The 20,787-nt window shown below is 57.4% G+C and overlaps 2 protein-coding genes across 2 annotated transcripts; both read left to right on the top strand.

Moving 5' to 3' along the window:
• Positions 1–1,744: 1,744 nt before the first annotated feature.
• KRT17 (keratin 17) lies at positions 1,745–7,199 on the top strand. Its single transcript, XM_004434489.3, has 8 exons — positions 1,745–2,419; positions 3,463–3,545; positions 3,957–4,113; positions 4,753–4,914; positions 5,526–5,651; positions 5,743–5,963; positions 6,063–6,088; positions 6,955–7,199. The coding sequence occupies exons 1-8, from the start codon at positions 1,805–1,807 to the stop codon at positions 7,047–7,049; spliced, it is 1,485 nt and encodes a 494-aa protein (XP_004434546.2). The 5' UTR covers positions 1,745–1,804; the 3' UTR covers positions 7,050–7,199.
• Positions 7,200–13,622: 6,423 nt separating this feature from the next.
• KRT16 (keratin 16) lies at positions 13,623–16,759 on the top strand. The gene is given in 8 exon segments (XM_004434867.3): positions 13,623–14,350; positions 14,844–14,926; positions 15,071–15,227; positions 15,341–15,502; positions 15,596–15,721; positions 16,009–16,229; positions 16,322–16,368; positions 16,481–16,759. Coding segments are annotated over 8 exon segments (1,422 nt in total). The 5' UTR covers positions 13,623–13,828; the 3' UTR covers positions 16,585–16,759.
• The last annotated feature ends 4,028 nt before the right edge of the window (positions 16,760–20,787 follow it).

Here is a 20,787-nt window from a genome sequence, read left to right as displayed (position 1 = left end):
AGTTCAGTGCCTTGCGTGCTCTGGTCTGATTCTTGGCTTGGGGTGGGCATGTGGCAGAGGCATTGGAAGAGGGTGGTTTGTGGAGTGTGTGGGTGGTGCTTGTCACTTGCCAACATTTTCTGCCCACCACATCCGGGCCTGGGGCTCCTGGGAGGATGAGAGGGGAGGAGGCAGAAGGATTGAGGGTGAAGGGTTAGGACAGCCCATCAGACTGGGAAAGTTTCTAAGGATCAGCCCCGGGGTCCCCGTGCCCTGTGGCTGGTCCCTGGGAGGGCCCCATAGATCTTCTGGGGAACCATGCCTGTTATAGAGAACTCCCTGCGTCAGCCCGGGGCAGATCTGCGTTCAAGATCAGAGGGAGAGGGGCTAGGCAGGGGGCTTTCAGAAGGGGTGGTCCAGGGCATTGATGGGTGAGCGCTAGTGGCAGCTGCACAGCCAGCCCAGGAAACCAGACCGGCTCTGCCCGGCTCCAGGTGTGTGTGGGGCGGGGTGGCTGCTGTGCGTGCGAGCGTGGGGGGCGTCCTGTTTGCTTTGGTGTCTTGGCAGCTGCTGGGCTATTGGAGAATCTCTCTCAGCTGCTGGTCGGGGCTGTCTGGGCCTGCCTGGGAAGTGGAAGACACTGGCAGTCTGAGACACGGCCACATTCTGCCCAGGAGCCTGCCGGGACCCTGGGACCCGGGGCTGGGCTGGGGGTGGTGGGCAGACACACAACCCATCCTAAGGGGCCACATCAGGGGCTAGGGGGGCCTTTGAGGGAGGTTTTGGGGGGAGGGACTAGCTGACGGGGTCTCAGGAAGACCCTCTTCTTTCTAGCCAGTTTCCAGCTGGCTGGGACCTGAGGTATATGGCCCTTGCCTCGCCCTGAGGCCTCTTAGGATGCAGGAGGGGTAAGGAGGGTAGAAAGGAGATGCCCCTCACAGCTCTTTCAGCCTCTTTTACCACCATGCTTCCCTCCCAGCCCACCATTTCCCCAGCCTATAGCTAAGGTCCTCTTTGCCCACCCTAGACCAGGACCCCCACTTCTAGGAGCAGGGAGGGGAAAGGTTAGAAGAGGAGGCTGAGTCACCAGCAGGTCCCAGGGATGGGGGCAGGGTCAGGAAACTGGCCAGATGGATTCGCAGCCCCTGGAGTGCTTCCCTGGGTCAGGGCTCCCCAGAAGGGGGGCAGTCTGGCCAGGGCCCTGGGGGAGGGGGGTGGGGACTGTGGCATGGTGGGACGAAGGATGTAGCCCTGCCAGCCCAGGTCTGGAGTTGGGTGGGACCGTGGGACACCACCCTCTCTAAGTGCCAATTTCCTTTCTCTGTGAAATGGGGTGGTAGTCTGAGACGACAGTTACGGGGTTGTGTGGTGAGCCCGGTGGGTTTAGGTCCAGTTTCCAAGGCAGGATGGGGGCTTGGTCCTCACTGTCTCCCCAGCACCCAGCCCAGAGCCAGGATCTTGTGGGGTGTGCTGTGTGGTGAAGGAGAGCAACCTCAGCCTGGGGGCTGCCTGGTCCCCCAACCTGCTTTCCCGCCAGACACAAGATCTAGGAGGGCTGGGCTGGGGTGGCAGCTACCTGGGAGGGACCGGTGACGGTGACGTCCTGCCTTCTCCTCTTCTCCGTATTAGGTCATGGGAAAGCGTCGCTGGAGGGCCTGCCTGAATCACAGGTGACGGGCCTGAGACCAGAGACACGCACACGCACATGCAGACGCCCAGCACGGGGGTTCGGAGAAATGAGGCAAAGCCCCGATGGTGGGAGGGGAGGGGACCCACAGCCACCTGGGAGCTGGCCGGCAGCCAGTGGTGATGAAAGCCCAGGGGAATGGAAACAGAGGAGCGAGCCTGTTGTAATCGCTACGCCCACTTGTCGGCCTATAAAGGAGGCAGGCGAGCCCCAGCAGCAACTTGTACCTTGGGCCTCTCTCCTCTCGAGCCCTCTCGCTCTGCTCCGTGCCTGACTGCCGCCGGCATGGCCACCACCATCCGCCAGTTCACCTCCTCCAGCTCCATCAAGGGGTCCTCCGGCCTGGGGGGCGGCTCGTCCCGCATGTCCTGCAGGGTGTCTGGTGGCCTGGGCGCCGGCTCCTGCAGGCTGGGGTCTACCAGCGGCCTGGGCAGTGCCCTCGGGGGCAGCAGCTATTCCAGCTGCTACAGCTTTGGCTCTGGGGGTGGCTATGGCGGTGGCTATGGCGGTGGCTATGGCGGCGGCTATGGCAGCAGCTTTGGTGGTGTTGAGGGGCTGCTGGCAGGAAGTGAGAAGGCTACTATGCAGAACCTCAACGACCGCCTGGCCTCCTACCTGGACAAGGTGCGTGCCCTGGAGGAGGCCAACGCCGAGCTGGAGGTGAAGATCCGTGACTGGTACCAGAAGCAGGCCCCAGGGCCCGCCCCCAACTACAGCCACTACTTCCAGACCATCGAGGACCTGAAGAACAAGGTAGGGCCTGCTGGTGGGAGGGGGACTGTGGGGGGGCATGACTTCTCCTCCCCCATCTCCTGCCCTTGACCAAGGCCTGGAGTCCAGCCTGGAGGCTACGACAGGGTCTCGGGGAGCCAAGGAGGGCTTAGCACCGGCTTGGCCTCTGGAAGCCCACCTTGGGGCCACTGTGTGGCCCACATTCCCCTTTTTCGGAGGCAGCAGGCTGGACCAGGGACAAGCAGGCTTTGTGGAGCTCTGCTGAGCTCAGTTTCCTCATCATGGAGCTTCTTGCCACCTCGTGTGGTTGTAGGATAAGATGAGTGAATGCACGTGGAAGGCTGGGCTCATGGGGTGGACACATGTGTGGGCACCTCTCTCCTTGGAGCAAGAGGGGGATTCTGGGCGATGGTGGGCTGAGGGGTCTGAGTGAGCTCCTGATGACACCTGCTGGGAGGAGAAGGCTGGACAGAGGGGGCGGGCCCTCAGGAAGCCTCTTGTGTGCCTTATTTGGGGATATTTCTGGTTTCCCCATCCCTCCTGCTGCCCCCTCAAGGTGGGGCTCAGCAAACCTCCAGGGGCGGGGCTGCCTGCTGGGGCGTGGGGTTAGGGTTTAGCAGGACTTCTGATTTGGAATTGCCCTTTGGTGAGGCCTCCTTAACTTCCTTTTTGGAGAGCCTCTGCGTGGCACCATCTCCCCAGCTGTGATCCTGGGACAGCTTTGGCCCTGGGGCCAGTCTCCCATACCTCCCTGGCTCTCCAGAATTCTCAGCTGGGCACTTGGCTGCCTCCTCTTCTTTAAGGCAGAGCCTGACCTGGGGGTCTGTGGGGGCGGGTGGTGGTGGGGGGAGGCAGGTCCTGGGGGTGAGAGGGAGCAAGTTTAAGTGCATCAGACTCCTGCTTGTCCCACCTCTGCCAACAATTGCAGCACAGTAAAGGGGAGCGAGCCTTCTTGGAGAAGGCAGTCACATCCTGGCCCCTGGGGCATGAAGACTCAGCTGGAAACCCTGGTCTGGGCTGAGCTACCCACACCCAATGACCTGACTACTCTCCCATTCCCCCAGATCCTTGCGGCCACTGTGGACAATGCCAGCATCCTCCTGCAGATCGACAATGCCCGTCTGGCTGCTGATGACTTCCGCACCAAGTGAGCCCTAGCCAGTGGGTTGGGGAGGAACTAGGGCAACCCTCCGCACCCCAGGACTCCTTGGTTGCTTGTGGCAAGGGCCAGGAGCTGGGGGTGGGAAAGTCCTAGGAGTTGCTAAGAACCCACCTCTTAGTCCAGGATGCAGCAAATTCTGAAGGTCGCTGGGCTTAGGCAGGTGATGGAAGAGAGGGAGGCAGGAGGCAGAGAGGAGAGAAGCAAGGACGCTGGGTGGGTGTGGGGCCTTGCCCTTTGTGTGGTCGCAGGGCCTCGGGGCTAGGCTAGAATTTGCTTCTACTCTATCCCCTCATCCTTCCTTACAAGCCCTTAGAGCCCTGCTGAAGGCAGGGTGCCGGGCCAGGATCCGGATCTACCAGTCCAAGCATCTACCGAAGTCTCTGGTTCCCTTTGCAGGTTTGAGACGGAGCAGGCTCTGCGCCTGAGCGTGGAGGCCGACATCAACGGCCTGCGCAGGGTGCTGGATGAGCTGACCCTGGCCAGAGCCGACCTGGAGATGCAGATCGAGAACCTCAAGGAGGAGCTGGCCTACATGAGGAAGAACCACGAGGAGGTGAGGCGTCTGGGGCAGCAGGTCAAAGAGGCTACAGAGTGGGTGGCAGGGCTCTGGGGCTGTGCCAAGGCTGAGGCCATGGGAAGACAGGAGAGCAGGTGCAGCAGAGCTGGTCACCTTACAGGGCTGCCCTGTCTGCAGATCCCTGGTCCTGTGGGTCCAGAGCCAGCGTGCAGGGAAGCCTCCTCCATGTACCACCTTGATTCCCTGCATCCGAGGGACCTCTTGGGGCCCGCAGAGGCCTCTTCTGCCCATCCTGGTCTCCCTCACGAGGACAGGGGATAAGTGAGGAGGTCTCCTTGTCCCAGTTCAAACCCTCAAATCTGGGCCTTATGTAGAAGTTTGGAAATTAGAGGGGATATTTTGGGAGCACAGTCCTAAGAATTAGATTTTATCTTTGGAGAGCCCTTGGTCTAGTGGGGAAGACATAGAATCTGTCCTCAGGGAGCCCCCAGTCTGATGGTGGAGGCAGAGCCCATACAGAGCAGATGACGAAGTCATTAGGAGGGTCAGAGAGGAGAGCATAGGCAGAATGAAGGACTCCTCGGGAGGGGTCTGGAGAGCTTGTGTGGGAAGGGTTGGGAGCGAGAGGTCAGGACAGGCCCGGATGCCCATACCCGCAATCTCCCTCCTCCGCAGGAGATGAATGCCCTGCGAGGCCAGGTGGGTGGCGAGATCAACGTGGAGATGGACGCTGCCCCCGGCGTGGACCTGAGCCGCATCCTCAATGAGATGCGCGACCAGTACGAGAAGATAGCGGAGAAGAACCGCAAGGATGCCGAGGACTGGTTCTTCAGCAAGGTGGGGGCTGCTGCAGGCCAGAGGCCTCTCCCGGGGGATGGGGTTTAAAGGACTGAGTCCCGACGGTAAGCCCAGTGCCTGGCATCTTGGGGTGCCCTATCCTCAGTGAGCTACAGGGACCCCAGGGGATTGGGGTCACCTGTTGCATCAACAGGCCTAGATCATGGCTAAAGCTGGGATCTGGGGGGTGGGGGGAGCCCTTCAGGAATAAAGCCAGAGGGTAAAGACCCTGGGAGCTTCCACCTCTCTCTCAAGAAGTCAGGAACTAGCACCAGGGGCCTGGCTCCTGTCCTGCCTGGTTCGCAAGTTTCCTATCCTTGTGCCTTCCACTTGTAGGGATGAAAGATAAAACTCAACATCATTTCAAAGGCTTCTGGGCTTTGGGAAGTGGGAAGCTGCTAAGAAGGCACGGCTCCCACAGTTGGGTTTGGGAGGAGGCCTGAGAGTCCCAGGGGAGGTCAGGAGGGTGACCATGGCCAGGGGGGTTATGGGGAGTGCCCTGTCTGGGCACTGAATAGGCCCTGGGCTGAGCATGTGGAGGCCAAGGGGGTCGTCTGACTTGGAGGAGGGAGCCCAGGCTCATGCCATACTGTCCTGTGTCCTGTCTGCAGACAGAGGAGCTGAACCGCGAGGTGGCCACCAACAGCGAGCTGGTGCAGAGCGGCAAGAGTGAGATCTCGGAGCTCCGGCGCACTCTGCAGGCCTTGGAGATCGAGCTGCAGTCCCAGCTCAGTATGGTAGGGGCACAGCTAGGCCTGGAGTGTGCGCAGGGGCCTGGGGGGCCACTGACCACCCTCACTGACCTCTGCTCCTCCTGCCTTCCTGTAGAAAGCATCCCTGGAGGGTAGCCTGGCGGAGACGGAGAATCGCTACTGCATGCAGCTGTCCCAGATCCAGGGGCTGATCAGCAGTGTGGAGGAGCAGCTGGCTCAGCTGCGCTGCGAGATGGAGCAGCAGAACCAGGAATACAAGATCCTGCTGGACGTGAAGACACGGCTGGAGCAGGAGATCGCCACCTACCGCCGCCTGCTGGAGGGCGAGGACGCCCAGTGAGTAGGGGCCCCGAGGCCAGGGCTGGGGCCTGGGGCCTGGGGCAGGGGTGGGGCTCTCAGGCCCACATCTAATCTCCTCTCTGTTTTTTTTCGCAGCCTGACTCAGTACAAGCCCAGAGAACGTAAGGATCTTGGTAGCTGAGGGCGGGGCTGTAGGGGGCAGGCCATACATCTGCATATTGCTGGGGGAGGGTCCCCAGGAGCTCCAGGAAATGATGGTTGATCCTCAGCAGGAAACGGGGGCGGGGGGGGGGGGGGCGGGGAAGGGGCCCGTTAGGGCTCAGGGTTGATGCTCGGTGGAATCAGATGAGGGAGACACTAGCTGGTCTGATGGGGGCTGGGCAGGGAGATGGCCCTTACCCTGGAGATCCTAGTCTGATGGGGAGACATCGTCCTAGCTCTGGAGACTCTCCTCTCACAGGAAGATAGGGACATGGTCTCATGATCTTTGTTCTTGAGACCCTACAGATGACCAAAAGCAGTCCTGTCTCTGGGGTCTCTAGTCTGATGGGAGAAAGGGACTTGGTCTTTGTCCTCCAGATCTCAGTCTGGGGAAAGACAAGATCCTAGCCCTGGGGTATCTAGTCTACTGGGGGTGATGGGGACGAGGTTCTTGTCTTGGAGATCCCAGTCTGAAGGGGGAGACGGGAGCATAGTCCACGCCCTGGAGACTGCAGAGAAATGGAGATAGACCCCATTTGCTGTAGCACCCAGTCTGCATGGCGCCTCTCTTGCAGAACGACTCAGGGGGTCAGAATCAAGCCACTCATCTGGGAGGCAGATCTCACTCAGGGACACCAGCAGAGGGACGGGATGGAAGTGGGGAGCGAGTGGCAAGGACAGGAGAGATAGCTGTAGCTGTGATGAGGGGCCAGTAGAGGCCTGGACACCAAGCGGCTGTGGGGGAGAAAACAGGCTCCACTCAGGGGCTAGGGGCTGAGCGAGGGTCTCTCGGCCCCTGCCCACCTCCGGTGTCTGTTTCCTGCAGCCGTGACCACCCGCCAGGTGCGCACCATTGTGGAAGAGGTCCAGGACGGCAGGGTCATCTCCTCCCGTGAGCAGGTCCACCAGACCACTCACTGAAGACTCGGCTCCCCCAGCTAGCCCTCGGGGCAGGGAGGCTGCCACCCCATCAGCCCTGCAGCCTGTGGCCTCCCCAGCCACAGTCCCCTCCCTACCCCTTTGATCCCTTCCCCCACTCCCCTACCTGACCAATAAAGCTTGTTGACTCATACATGGAATGAATCCTGATTGTGGCCACTGAGGTGGGCCCCAGTGAGAAGTGGGTGAACTGGAGGGCACCAGGGGCAGGGGGAGGAGTCCGTGGTTGCCGCCTGTTGTTGACTTGGAGGTCAGGTAGTCTTAGACCATCTTAGTAAAGAGTAGGTCTGGGCAGAGCTTGGGGTGGGGGGTGCTTTGCATCTCCCAAGGGCCAGGGATCTGAGGCAGGGTGGTCCAGGCAGTGCCAGACCCAGCGTGGGGTCACCGCATCAGAGGGGTTCTTAGGTGGCCTCTTCTTGCCCTATGAGTAGGTCCATGACCTCGGGCAGTAGCTTTCACTTGCTAAGCCTCTTTTTCTTATCCTTAAATGGACGAGAAGTTCTCAGGTGTGGGAACCAGACTCCCAGGGATGACACATCCAATTGATTGCTTCTCGCCGTCCTGGGGGCTGTGCCCTCCTCCGAGAGGGGGCAGGGGATGGGCAAGGACTGAGAGGGGAGGCAGGATCCTCCTGGGAGAGGCACGAGGGTAGGGAAGGTGGGGGAGGCAGGCTGGGTGGTCAGGGCCCAGGTTCCTGCGTGAGTCTCAGAAAATCCCCAAAAAGAGCTTGTGGGCCCCCAGGGGTACTCCAGGAATATGAGCTGGAGACCTGTGCTTCTAGAGAAGACTGTGGACCCCAGGGAGACAAGGAGAAATGCTGGGGCCTCTCTCAGGGATGTTTCCTCAAATGGTCAGCTGCTGCACAGGGTGGGCGCATTGAGAGGGGCCCCAGCCTCCCTGGCAGTATGTCCAGCAGCCTGGAGATGGGGGAGGGTGGTAAACTGCATCCTGGGGAAGGAGGCAGGGGCAGTCCTGCCCTAGCCACACGCTGGACCCTCTGGGCCCCAGCCCCTTGCACTCTGGGGCAGGCAATGAGCCAGTTGGGGAGGAGCCCCAATACCTGGAAGTCTTCTTTTGAGTAAATCCGGAAGCCACTGGGCGGCCGGCCTGCTTTCCTGGTTTTCTCAAAGAAGTGGGGGTGGGTGGAAGGGATTAGTGAGAGGAGGGGAGGCCCCACCCCAATTCACTGACAGGCCTGGGACTGTCTGCTGCTGGAGAATCAGACCAGGGGGTGGAGCCGGGGGCAGGGAAGGGCTGGGAGCAGCCAGCGGGCCCCCCTCCCCCGCCCCACCCTGCCCCAAGGCTTGGTGTGGAGCAGGACTGGGGACTAGCAGAGGCCAGAGAGGAGCAGGTGGGGCAGCGGCACCAGGGCCATCTATGAAGTGGGCAGCTGGGTGTGGGGACTTTGGGCAGGTCGTAGGCCCTCTCTGGATCTCAGAAGCCGCAGTAAAATGAGGAGTGAGATGAGCCCCAGCTAAGAGCCCTTCCGGCCCTGATACGGGAATGGTGAGGACAGTGAGTTCCTTTCCATGGTGGGGACCACCGCTGGAGTCCGGGAGCCCGTGCCTGCAGCATCGACGGCAGGACTCGAAGCAGGCTGGTAGTGTGGGCTCCGCTCCGTCAGAGGCCAGTGTCTCTCTGTTGTCTGGACAGCAATCAGAGCAAGGATGGAGGGCAGGAGGGAGGCACTTACCCACCAGGCCCCTGCCGCACATCCAGCCACAACCAGAAGAACCAGCCCTGGGGCCCCAGGATGGCTCATCTGCAGGGTGATCTCATTTATCTGAACAGCAGTCCCAGGAAGCAGGGAGGGTCTGGGAAGAGGCTCCCCATTGTGTCGATGGGGACACTGAGGCTCCCGGGAGCAGTGACTCAGCCCTTGTCTGGAGCCTGGCACGTCAGGGGTGGAGCAGGTGCAGGAGAGGAGACGTCTGTGCTGGGAAGAGGAGCCGAGAGCCCCACCTCCGGCCCCACCCCTGGCTCTCAGGCAGGTCTGCTCCTACTGATGGGGTGAGGGAAGAGGGGTCAGAGTGTGGGGCTGGCCAGAGGCAGCCCTGGACTTTGCCCCTCTGCTCAGGAAGAAGCCGCTGCCCACAAAGGGCATGGGTGGGTGGCTCAGGAGGCCGTGATGGAGGAGCAGCCAGGGGGCTGCCTGCTGGGGTTGGGGGTCCGCAGGGGATAGTCCTGGGCCTAGGGAGGGAAAGCCCCTCCCTTTCCAAAAGTGCTCAGCCTAGGTCCTGGCAGGTGGGGGCCACAGGGAGGAGTGACTGGGGACAGGGGCCTATTGTCCCCTTTGGGATGGTGTGGGGACTTTGGTGGCTTTGTCCAGGCACCCAAAGCCGATCCAGGCTGCTGACCACATGTGCCTGTGGCTGGACTGGGGGACCTAGCTGTGGGACTCTCCAGAGGGACTCAGTTCATTCGCACCAACCCGCCACTGCACAGAATGTTTCACCCCTCTCAGCGCCTGGTCTGTATCTGCCCTCTGTGCTGCCTCCCCCACTCTCCTATGATGGACACACACACCTGATTCCCAGGCCCGGGCCCAGGCCAGCAGTAGCCAGCCCCTGGGACTCTCCCTCCACCACCCCCACACCTGGAAGAGTGACCTGGCAGTGCTTCCTCCAGGGAGATGACACGGCAGTAACACTGTCCAGGGCACTGCATCGCTCTGTGTCTGGGTCTGCACCGGGCCTGGGGGAAGGAGGAGACACAGGCCCTGGCCTGGAGGGACCCCAAGGGGTGGTGAGCAGGGCACAGTGAGGGGGCTGACAGTACGCCCTCAGCCCTTAGGCAGTGCGGGTCTCCTGTGCCACCCCAGGCTGCAGGAGACTGAGAACAGAGGGACTAGAGCTGGGGCAGTTCTGCCACCAGTCACAGAGCTGAGGCTGTAATGGAGCTTGACCCAGCTGCAGGCTCCCCTGAGGGCCCCCCAGTTGTGCATACCGGTGTGAGGGGCTGTGACAGCCCCCACGCTCAGAAGGGGTGCATCAAACATGGGGGGGAGAGGACCACCTAAAGTGGGCCTGGCGCTCACGGATTCACCCAGATCCTGGGAACAGTCACGGGGCCAGAGCCTGGATCAGGGACATTCGTTCACTCTCGGAGATCCAGCCCCCTCCCTGCAGGCACCCTGGACCACACACGGCCTGACCACACGGTGTTGGGATTGTCTCTGCACCCTGTCTCCCTCTCCAGATGGCATGCCCTGAGGGCTTGTCTGTCTTGTTCTTTGCATCTGAGTGCCCAGCACAGCATGTGGCACATAGTAGGTGCTTTATAAATACTGGTGAATAAATGCAATGACAGCCACCAGTCTGTGCCAGGTGCTTTATGTACTTCACCTCTAATCCTCTAAGATGCCTGCCAAGTAGCGCTGAGATTCCCATTTCCCGGAGATGGAAACCGAGGCTCAGAGAGGTGGAAGGACTTGCCCAAGGTTTGGCCCCCACTTGCCCGGCTCCAGGCTGCCCTGCCCAGGCTCGTCGGGGCTCTTCTCTTTCTTCATCCTGCCCCAAAGCCTGTGGCTCTGGCTGCCACCAGGGGTGGGGGCCCTCCAGCAGCCCCCTCTCTCCACTCAGCCCCTGCCCTCCCTCCCCCAGCCGCCTCCTGCTTCCCAGCCTGGCTGGTCATCAGAATCCCCTGGGGGCCTGGAAAACGTCCCCACCATCTGGCGTGTCCGGGGCGATGCTGATGCAGTGGTTTGGAGCAGCCTGGGAATCCGTATGGCGATTCTGGTGCTTGGTCAGGTTTGGGAATCACTGCAAGCTGAGGTGTGGCCTTGGCCAACTCAGGGGTGAGATGACCTCATACTGAGATGGGGCTGGAGAGAGGAAAGAGGTCAGGTGTGGGAAGGCGCCCACTGCCTGGAGAAGCGCCAGCTTGGTAGGAGTCTGCCCCCTACTCCTTCTCTGCCATTCAGATCTTCCGAGGTCCAGCTGGGGCCTCCGCTGATTACTCCCAGCACCTTCTGAAGAGGATCTCAGAGGCAGCCCCCTCCTTTACTGCAGAGGCCAAGTCTTACCCCACTGCATCCCGCAGGCCAAGCCCCCGGGTTTCCTGCCATGCGGTGCTGTACTCCCAGCCTTAGTTTTCCCTTCAGGATCAAATGATAAGGTCCAAGGTCAGAGACTCTGTCATCACCTCCCCCACTCCCACGCCCAGAGTGCTGGGCACACAGTGGGCGCTTGGTCTGCGGGGTTGACCGAGTGGTTTGATGGGCTGGTCAGCAACTTCCTCAGCTTCTCAGTCCACGCAGATCCCTGAACACCCAAGGGCTGGGCCTGTGTGTAATGCCACCCCAACTCCTTCAGGAAGCGGGGAGGGGGTGCTGGGGCAGAGAAGCAGGAGGTCTCAGAGGGCACTGGGAGAGTTGGTGTGGACCTCCGTTGGGGTGTGGGAGCCGGGTTCACGTCTCTGCTCTGTTGCTTCCACGCTGTTTAACCCGGGACAAGGCTTTCACTCTCTCCGGTTGGGGCTTGGTGGCCTTTGGTGACCTCGAAAGTCATTTCCAGTTCTGAGGGTGATGAGTCTGTGGTTAGACCTGAGCCCCAGGCCCCTCCTGACACCTGGGACGATTCCAGGGTCCCCTTGGCCCATTTTTGGGGTTGGGGGAAGGGAGCACTGAGTTCTCTCTCCAGGGCCTGGCCCTGGAGGCGTGTGCAGGGCCTCGGCTCTACTCATACCTGTGGGCCCCGTGCCTACAAGCCGGCTGTCTCACAGGACGCCGTGTGGCAGTAACAAAGCCCCGGTTATGCTGAGACGGAGAATTTCCTGCCCCCAGGTTCCATGTGGTATCGCCCAGCAGAGCTCAGGCTGAGGCAAGCCCTCTCCCGGCTCCTCTCACCTGCGCAAGGCACTTCAGAGCACGGACAGTGGCCAGCTCTGCAGGTCACCACCCTGAGTACCCTGAAGAGGCCCCGTTTTTGGGTCCAGAACCCCTAATCCTGCCTCCAGCCCTCAGGCCAAGGTCACGCCCACTGTGGGCACAGCTTGTTACGGGCACTGTGGGGAGGTAGATGAGAATGGACATCCCCGGTCCATACCTGCCTGCAAGGCATCACGGCAGAGTGGAGACTGCTGAGCTTCGGGTTCTAGTCCCAACTTCACAGCTCAAAGCCGAGTGACTTTGGGTGAATCACCCCTTCTCTCTGGTCCTCGATCTCCCCTCCCCACTTCACAGGGTTAATTCAGGGCAATGATATATTTTGGAGATGCATAGAGAGAGTGGTCCAGGATGGTGGAAAGGGCTCAGGCTGGGCGAGCCGACAGACAGGGGTTCAAACCTCAGCTCCCCTATGACTGTGGCCTCCAGAAGCCCACTTACCCCTCCAGCTCCCTCATCTGAGAACCGGTGGTGGGAATGACGCCCCTCACAGAACTGTGTGGAACGTGTAGGGGACTCCATACAATAGCTGAGCGTGGCATGTGACCAGAGACCCACCATCCCCCCCTCTCCCTGAGTGCATGATTGGAGCTGCCAAGCCCAGCCTAGAATCTGTGGACATACGAGAGAAGACTGTTGGGAACTGAGCACTGGATAAGACTGTTTTCTGTGTGGGAACTCAGAAGCCCATGGCGGGGTCAGGGGTCACACATGGCCCTAGTGGCAGGAGGGGGTCTCCTTCCTACCATAGTTTATGGTGGGCACCCTGGGGTTAGATAGAGCAATTCGTTGGGGTGGGCTGCTCTAAGGGTGGGAGTGTGGGGGTGTGGAGAGGGCAGGAGTGTGGGAGGGAGGTGCTAGAGCAAAGAGGTGGGCATGAGAAGGCAGATGAGGGGCAGCTGGGCTGGAAAGGAAGGATGGGCAGGCTGAGGGGCAGAGCCGGACATCAGGGTAGGGCCACGCATGTTCCTTTGTGGCTCATGGTATGTCCTCCCCTTTTATAGATGAGAAAACTGAGGTGCAGAAGGGCTAAAGGGCTGCCTATGCCAAGCAGCTTGTAAGGGGCAGAGCAGGGATTCAAGCCGCCACCTGTCTGGCTCCACAGAGCGTGCTGGTTCCATGGCACACACCACTTCTGGAGGTCCTGGGTCCCAAAGGCAACCTCCGACACTGAGATTAAATTCCATTAGGGAAACAGAGTCACAGAATTTTTAGAACTATAAAGAACTCTGAGATCACTCAGTCCAGGCTTGTCACTTTACTGAGGGGAAACAGAGGCCAAGAGAGGGTAGGTGAGCGACCTCAGGTCATAGAGCGAGCAAAGCAGAGTGAGGCCACGAACCCAGCTCTCCTGTCCAGAGCCAGGCATGTAGGATCCCCACAGCTGCATCCCAAGACAGCAGCACTGAGGCGATTTCAGCCAAGCCTGTCACCGTGGGGCAGGGAGTCCTTCCATGGGCTGACTCACTGCCTGGGGATGCAGCCGCCACGAAGCCGCCTGTGCCAAGGCCCCGCTGGTCCCTCGGGCTCCAGGAACAGGAGCTGGGTCCCCACCACCCAGGCTGAGTCATGACCGACTCCCAATTGTGCGTTTTGTCTTGGCCCCACGCCCCCCAAAGCTGGGTGGGAACTCTGAGCAGCACACAGTGAAGTGAGTCCACCCTGGGCTGAATAATCCAGAGTGGGGAGTTGGACGGGACCCGGAGTGATGAAATCTGAAGGGGAACCCGAAGTCAGCAGTTGTGAGGGCCCCGCCTTCCCCAGGTGCATATAAAGGTTCCTGGGGTTGGAGGCAGCCCCAGCATTCTCTCAGCCTCTCTGAGCACCTCTCTCTTCTCTCTGCCGACTCGCTCGCTCACTCACCGTCCTCAGCACCATGACCACCTGCAGCCGCCAGTTCACCTCCTCCAGCTCCCTGAAGGGCTCCTATGGCATCGGTGGTGGCTCCAGCCGCATTTCCTCCATCCTGGGCGGAGGGTCCTACCAGGCCCCCAGCGCCTACGGAGGGGGCCTGTCAGTCTCCACTCGCTACTCCTCCGGGGGGGCCTGCGGGCTGGGGGGCGGCTATGGCGGCGGCTTCAGCAGCAGCAGCAGCTTTGGTGGGGCCCTGGGTAGCGGCTTCGGCGGAGGATATGGTGGTGGCCTTGGTGCTGGCTTCGGTGCCGGCTTTGGTGGTGGTTTCATTGGTGGTGATGGTGGCCTTATTTCTGGCAACGAGAAGATCACCATGCAGAACCTCAACGACCGTCTGGCCTCCTACCTGGACAAGGTGCGTGCCCTGGAGGAGGCCAACGCTGAGCTGGAGGTGAAGATCCGCGACTGGTACCTGAAGCAGCGGCCCACCGAGCCCAAGGACTACAGCCCCTACTTCAGGACCATTGAGGACCTGAGGAACAAGGTGGGTGGGCCAGGTGGATGGCTCTGGTGGGTGGAGCGTTGAGAGAGGCCGTGGCAGCAGTGGCCCTTACAAAACTGCTTGCTAGCATCTCCATTTTACAAGCAGGGAGACTGAGGTCCGCCTTGGGGGAGTGGCCAAGGGCCACTCAGAATTGGTGGCAGAGGGTCCCTTTTCGGCATCTACGTGACTGAGCTGAGCCTGGAACCCTGAACCTCTTATTCCCTGGAAGTGTTCTTACACTGCACCCTCAGCTTCTCTCAGCCTTGGGCTGAGGATTGGGTGATGGGAGACGTGGGACGCATCCCCTACACACCCTGAGCTGGGTGGAGAAGGCACTCCAGGCTCGGGTGCATCGGGGGAGCATAGGACCTGACCTGCCAGCCAGGCGACCCCCAAGTTTGGGGAGGCTCCTTTCTCCCCTCTCTGCTCTCCTTCACCCGTGAGCAGCAGGGTCTTGGCTAACCAGGCCTCCTGTCCTTCACCCCCTCTGCAGATCATCACGGCCACCATTGAGAATGCTCAGCCCATTCTGCAGATTGACAACGCCAGGCTGGCGGCAGATGACTTCAGAACCAAGTGAGCAGCCATTGTGGTGGGCTGAGGGCAAAGAGCAAAGGGCAGGGGGCGAGTAGTGGGGCTGTCCATCTGGGAGGACCAGCAGGTCTGGAGCCTCAGAAGCCTCACAGATGGAACCTGATGCCATGACCTCTGTCCTGCCAGGTATGAGCACGAGCTGGCTCTGCGCCAGAGCGTGGAGGCCGACATCAATGGCCTGCGCAGGGTGCTTGATGAGCTGACCCTGGCCAGGACCGACCTGGAGATGCAGATCGAGAGCCTGAAGGAGGAGTTGGCCTACCTGAGGAAGAACCATCAGGATGTGAGGCCTCTGCGGGCGTTGGTGGTGGGAGGCTGATTCAGAGCAGTTGCAGATGCAACCTGGGCCAGGAAGGGGGTCAGCTGAGCTGACCACCTCCTGCTATCCCTTTCTAGGAGATGAATGCCCTGCGGGGTCAGACCGGTGGGGACGTCAACGTGGAGATGGACGCAGCCCCGAGTGTGGACCTGAGTCGCATCCTGAACGAGATGCGCGACCAGTATGAGCAGATAGCAGAGAAGAACCGCAGAGACGCCGAGGCCTGGTTCCTGCGCAAGGTGGGGCTCGCATGGTCAGCCCTCCTGCAGGACTTCCCAGCTAGGGGCACCTCTGCATCACCTCACACCTTCTGCTCTTCTTTCCTATCCCAGACGGAGGAGCTGAACAAAGAAGTGGCCTCCAACAGTGAACTGGTGCAGACCAGCCGCAGTGAGGTGACTGAGCTCCGGAGGGTGCTCCAGGGCCTGGAGATCGAGCTGCAGTCTCAGCTCAGCCTGGTAAGAAAGACTCAGCCCAGCCCCAGCCCCCAAGTCACCGGTAATGGCCACCACACCCTCAACACTGCCACTTTCCAGGAGTGGGACTGGAGGGATCATTGTACCCATTTATAGAGATGGAGAAACTAAGACCCATAACGGTGGAATAAATTTACTCCATGTTGTCTGGCTCATCAGTAGCCCAGCTGGGGTCAAAATCCGTGCACTTCTCAGGAAACATGCCCAGAGACCCGGAGAGACAGATACCACCTCTGTTGACTCTCTTTTTCTCTCTTTCCTACTCACAGAAAGCATCCCTGGAGAACAGCCTGGAGGAGACCAAAGGCCGCTACTGCATGCAGCTGGCCCAGATCCAGGGGCTGATCAGCAGTGTGGAGGAGCAGCTGGCCCAGCTGCGCTGCGAGATGGAGCAGCAGAGCCAAGAGTACCAGATCCTGCTGGACGTGAAGACACGGCTGGAGCAGGAGATCGCCACCTACCGCCGCCTGCTGGAGGGCGAGGACGCACAGTGAGTGCCCGGCCCCCAGTGCTGCCCCACAGACCCTTCAGCCCCCTACTGCTCCCAGCACATCTAACTGCTCTGCCTCTTCTCCCCCATAGCCTCTCGTCCCAGCACACGTCCAGCCAATCCTATTCTTCCCGCGATGGTAAGGCTCCTGAGGTTCCTGGGCGCTCCAGAGCCCCTAGTCCACCCTTCTCCCTGTGTGGGGTCTGCTTAGCTCCCAGAGCTCTTCTCACCTCCTCTCCTCTCTCCCACAGTCATCTCCTCCTCGTCGTCGACCTCCTCCAGCCGCCAGACCCGATCCATCCTCAAGGAGTAGGGCTCGTCCAGCTTCAGCCAGGGCCAGAACTCCAAGCCCTGAGTTGCCTCTCCCAGAGCCTCCAGTCCACCCGTTGGCCTCACCTCCCGAAGGCCTGGGTCAGGCCCTTGTTCTCCCAGCGCGGCTCCCAACTGTCTCCCCTCCCTCTCTGCTGGTGGTGGGCTAATAAAGCTGACTTTCTGGTTGATGCAAACCTGTGTGGTCTCTATTCTTGAACTCATGGGAGGGGAGTTGACAGTGCCTCCCAGGAACCCCTCTGGGGCCTCACAGCCTGAGGGAAGCAGGAAATAAAGCTTAGAGGAGCTTGTAGGGTCTTCCTAGAAGAGCTTCTTGCCATTGAAGGAGTGGAAGGTGGGACACAAGAAAGGAGGGAGCTCACACGTGTGGACAGACACTGTGTGAGGCATTTTACAGAGGTTCTTTCTTTAGATTCTTTGAGCAACTCGGTGAGGTGGGTGTGGTCAGGCCCATTTTGCAATCCAGACAATCCCTGGAATTCAGAGAGGTTAAGTAATTTGCATAAAGTCATGCAGACAGTAAGGGGCACCATTGAGGTTCACACTCAGGTCTGAAAGGCTATAAAGTCCGTGCCTTTCTTTTAAATCACTGTGTCTTTTTAGGTATTTTAACCGAAAAACTCCAAAGCTGGAGTTCTTGACTCTACCCCTTGGCTCCTCACATTTGCACACAACGATTATTTTTGTGAGGAAGACCAGCCCTGAGCTAACATCTGATGCCAATCCTCCTCTTTTTTGCTGAGGAAGACTGGCTGTGGGCTAACATCTGTGCCTATCTTCCTCCACTTTACATGGGACGCCGCCGCAGCATGGCCTGACAAGCAGTGCGTTGGTGCGCGCCCAACGCCCACAGTGGAGTGTGCGCACTTAACCGCTACGCCACGGGGCCAGCCCCTGCACACAACGATTTTTGTGTTGGGTGGTGGAAGGGAGAGCATTCTGCCTTGGGGCTGGTGTCCATGGCTAGACGAATACTTTCTTCTCTCAACCTGCTCCTCCTCCTCCCTATTCTCATTTCCTTCCCCCTCCTCATTCCCCTCAGTGAAATGAGTGCTGGTGAGGGCCCTAAGAGATGTCTGTCACCCATGCCCTCTTCACATGCCCACAACCATTGCCATGTTCAGAGCTGCTTCCTCTCTCCCCAGAACTGGGCACAGCTGGCCAAGAGCCCCTTGCTGTCCATCTCTCCCACTCCCATCCCTGCCTAATGACCTTTCTGACAAGAATGAGGTCAAGATCAAGAAAAAAGCTGTGGTCAGGACCCCTCTGCCTAACCACTCAAGATGTTCCCTTTCCCCTCTGATGCTGGGTCCTCAGTCTCAAGTGGCTTTGGTGCCTTCCTGCCCTTCCTTGCCCTGCACTCTGAGTCAACTGTCCCTGGCTATTGCAGTGTCCTACACCTCTCACTTGCCATGGGTGCCTTTCATATTTTAAAATTTGAATAAAAAAATCAAAGTTATGTATGTATAACATAATAAGACTCATTATGAAAAAGAGCCATCCCCAGGCTGACTCCCACTCCTCCATTCCCACCTCCCACTTTCAACTCTTAGCTGTTACTTTTGCTATTTGTCTCCTTATTTCTAAATAACAGGCTTATACTACTATTTCTTGATTTTTTCAGTTTTATTTTTATTTTTTTTGCTGAGGAAGATTCACCCTGAGCTAATATCTGTTGCCAATCTTCCTCTTTTTGCTTGATGAAGATTTGTGGTGAGCTAGCATCTGTGCCCATCTTCCTCTATTTTGTATGTGAGCCACCGCCACAGCATGGCTGCCAATGAGTGGTGTAGGTCTGCCCCTGGGAACCGGGCCCAGGCCGCTGAAGCAGAGCACGCTGAACTTAACCACTAGGCGATGGAGCCAGCCCCCCATCAGTTTTATTTTTTTAATCACTTGACTTCCTGCTATAAAGGATGGGGATTTAAGTCTCTTATATGACATAGCCCCTCCCCACTTCTTCCTACCCTCTCAATATGTTCATTAGATAAATGTTTAATACTTACATTATTATGACTATTTCAATATTATTTACAGTCAAATCATGTTTTATACTATATTAAATCTCTTTGGAATAAATATCTGTTTTCCATTTTGCTTAAGTTTTGTATGTGCCTATCACGAATTTATTCTCTCATTCACTGCCAGAAGTATAAGTCTCTTCTTAATATGTTAAACACTGCATATTCCATTAATTTCATCTTCTTGAAGATGTTCCTCCTGAGGCCTCTTCCTCCTGCTCTGGGCAGTTCTGGGTGCTCTCTAGGTCTGCTGTCATCCTGGAATCTCCTCTCACCATCATCCTGGACATCCCTTCTTTCTCTGTTGTGTACCTTGTTTATTGGATTCCATGCTATCCTTTTCCTTTTTTTCTTTTCCTTTTCCCTTCATTTAAGTGAAGCACATCCTCTAGTAGGTTCCTGCAAAAGGATTCATAGGAGTTGAATTTTTTGAGACCTTTCATGTCTGAAAATATCATTAGCCTACCCTCACTCTTGAGTGATAGTTTGGCTGGGTCTGGAATTCTAGGTTGGAAATAATTTTCTGAAAGTACCACTGTGTCCCGACTTCCAGTGTGGCCACTGAGAAATCTAATGCTATTTTGATTCTAGATCTTTTGCACTGTCCTATTCCCACCCCTTTCCCTGGAGTTTTTAGGTTCTTCTCTTGCTCTCTAGCAGGCTGAAATATCACACATTCTGCCTTGATGTTGTGGTATCTTCATCTGTTGGATTGAGCACTTAGCAGAATCTTTCATTGTGGGAACTCATGTTCTTCAGTTTGGGGAAATATCCATGAACATTTTCTTGATGGTTTCTTCCCTTCTCTTTTCTCTCTTTTTGGAACTCCTCTTTTTCCTATGTATTTCATTCTACTTTCCACCTAACTTGTCTTTTTTTGACTTTCTGTGATTTCCCTAAACTTTGTCATCTAATCTTATTATTTAGAGTTAAAAAATATCTGATATATTTTAAATATCCCATAGCTCTTTTTTTAATAGTCTTTTGTTCTTGTTTCAAGGCAATATCTTCTCTTGTCTTCTTGAGCCTATTAAACATGGCTTTAATAATTCTTCTGTTTCTGCCATCATCTCAGTTTCCTCTTGGTTCCATTTTTCTTGTTTATTTTGTCTCCATCTTCCATGTCAGAGGTTTTCCTCAAATGTCTGGTGGTCCTTGGTAGTCTGTTAATATTTAAGGGTAAGTCACTAAGAAACTGATTGGAATGCGCACACGCGTGCGTGTGTGTGTGTGTGTGTGTGTGTGTACAGCAGGGGGGCTTTTCCCTGGTGAGTCTCACCACAGAATGAATAATCTGGTAGAGAATCAACTATTTCATTGGGGAACCCCAATGCATCCCCCCAAGCATCACTATCTGTAGGCCTTCTCTTTTGGGTAGGGTTTTCCTCAGGAAGGTATGCCTCTAATGTTCTGTCTGGAGTGTAAAAAGCTACCAGCTTTCAGGAAGTTATGCAGAGGAAGGCAGCTGGGAGGGTCTCAGTCTCAGTTAATCTGATTCATTTCAGTTCATTACCCCTTCTTTGGCTGTGCTTGGTGTCTCAGGGTTCAGAGTCCCTCTGGGTAAGTTCCCCAAAGTAAAGCTCCAGTTTCTCCTGGGGTAAAGGAGGAGTGGCTGGCATCAGAGGAGCTTGGAGGTCTCCCTGCTTTTTATATGGTTCTTTTAACACATCAATCCTCCTGTTTCTGGCCCACCTGAATCTCACTCTCAGAGGTGCCTGGTGCCTCCCATTCCAGAGACTTTCCAGGGTTCTGATGTATAAATCTTCTTGCTTTTCAGCTTCTCCCTGGAAAGCACTGAGATGCCTTTTGTCTGTTTTTCAGATTCCAAAATCTTTTTACTGTAATCTCCTCTCCTGTTCTCTTTGTCCAATATGGGTTTTATCCATTATGGGGTTTAGGAGGTGAAGATGAACCATATATTTAACCTGCCAGTTTAACCCAAAGTCCCTGCTCTACATGGCAAAGTATTTTTCATCCTTCAAGGCTGCAGAGCCAGATCCGTCACTCTATGACGCACAACCACTGTGGGTGGTTCAGCAGACACGTCTCCCTTTTCCTGGCCACTGATCCTGTCCTCTGGGCCGTAGGGTAAGCTTATGATTCAGACTGAACCCCAAATCCCAATGCCCAAAAGTAACCACTAGTAACATTTTGGTGAGTTTCTTTCACATGTATATAAAATATATACATTACAAGTTATATATATA

Source organism: Ceratotherium simum, chromosome 16, assembly GCF_057802395.1.
Source record: "Ceratotherium simum simum isolate JZ-2026a chromosome 16, ASM5780239v1, whole genome shotgun sequence".
NCBI lineage: Eukaryota > Metazoa > Chordata > Mammalia > Perissodactyla > Rhinocerotidae > Ceratotherium > Ceratotherium simum.
This window is presented reverse-complemented; position numbering and strand designations above follow the sequence as displayed.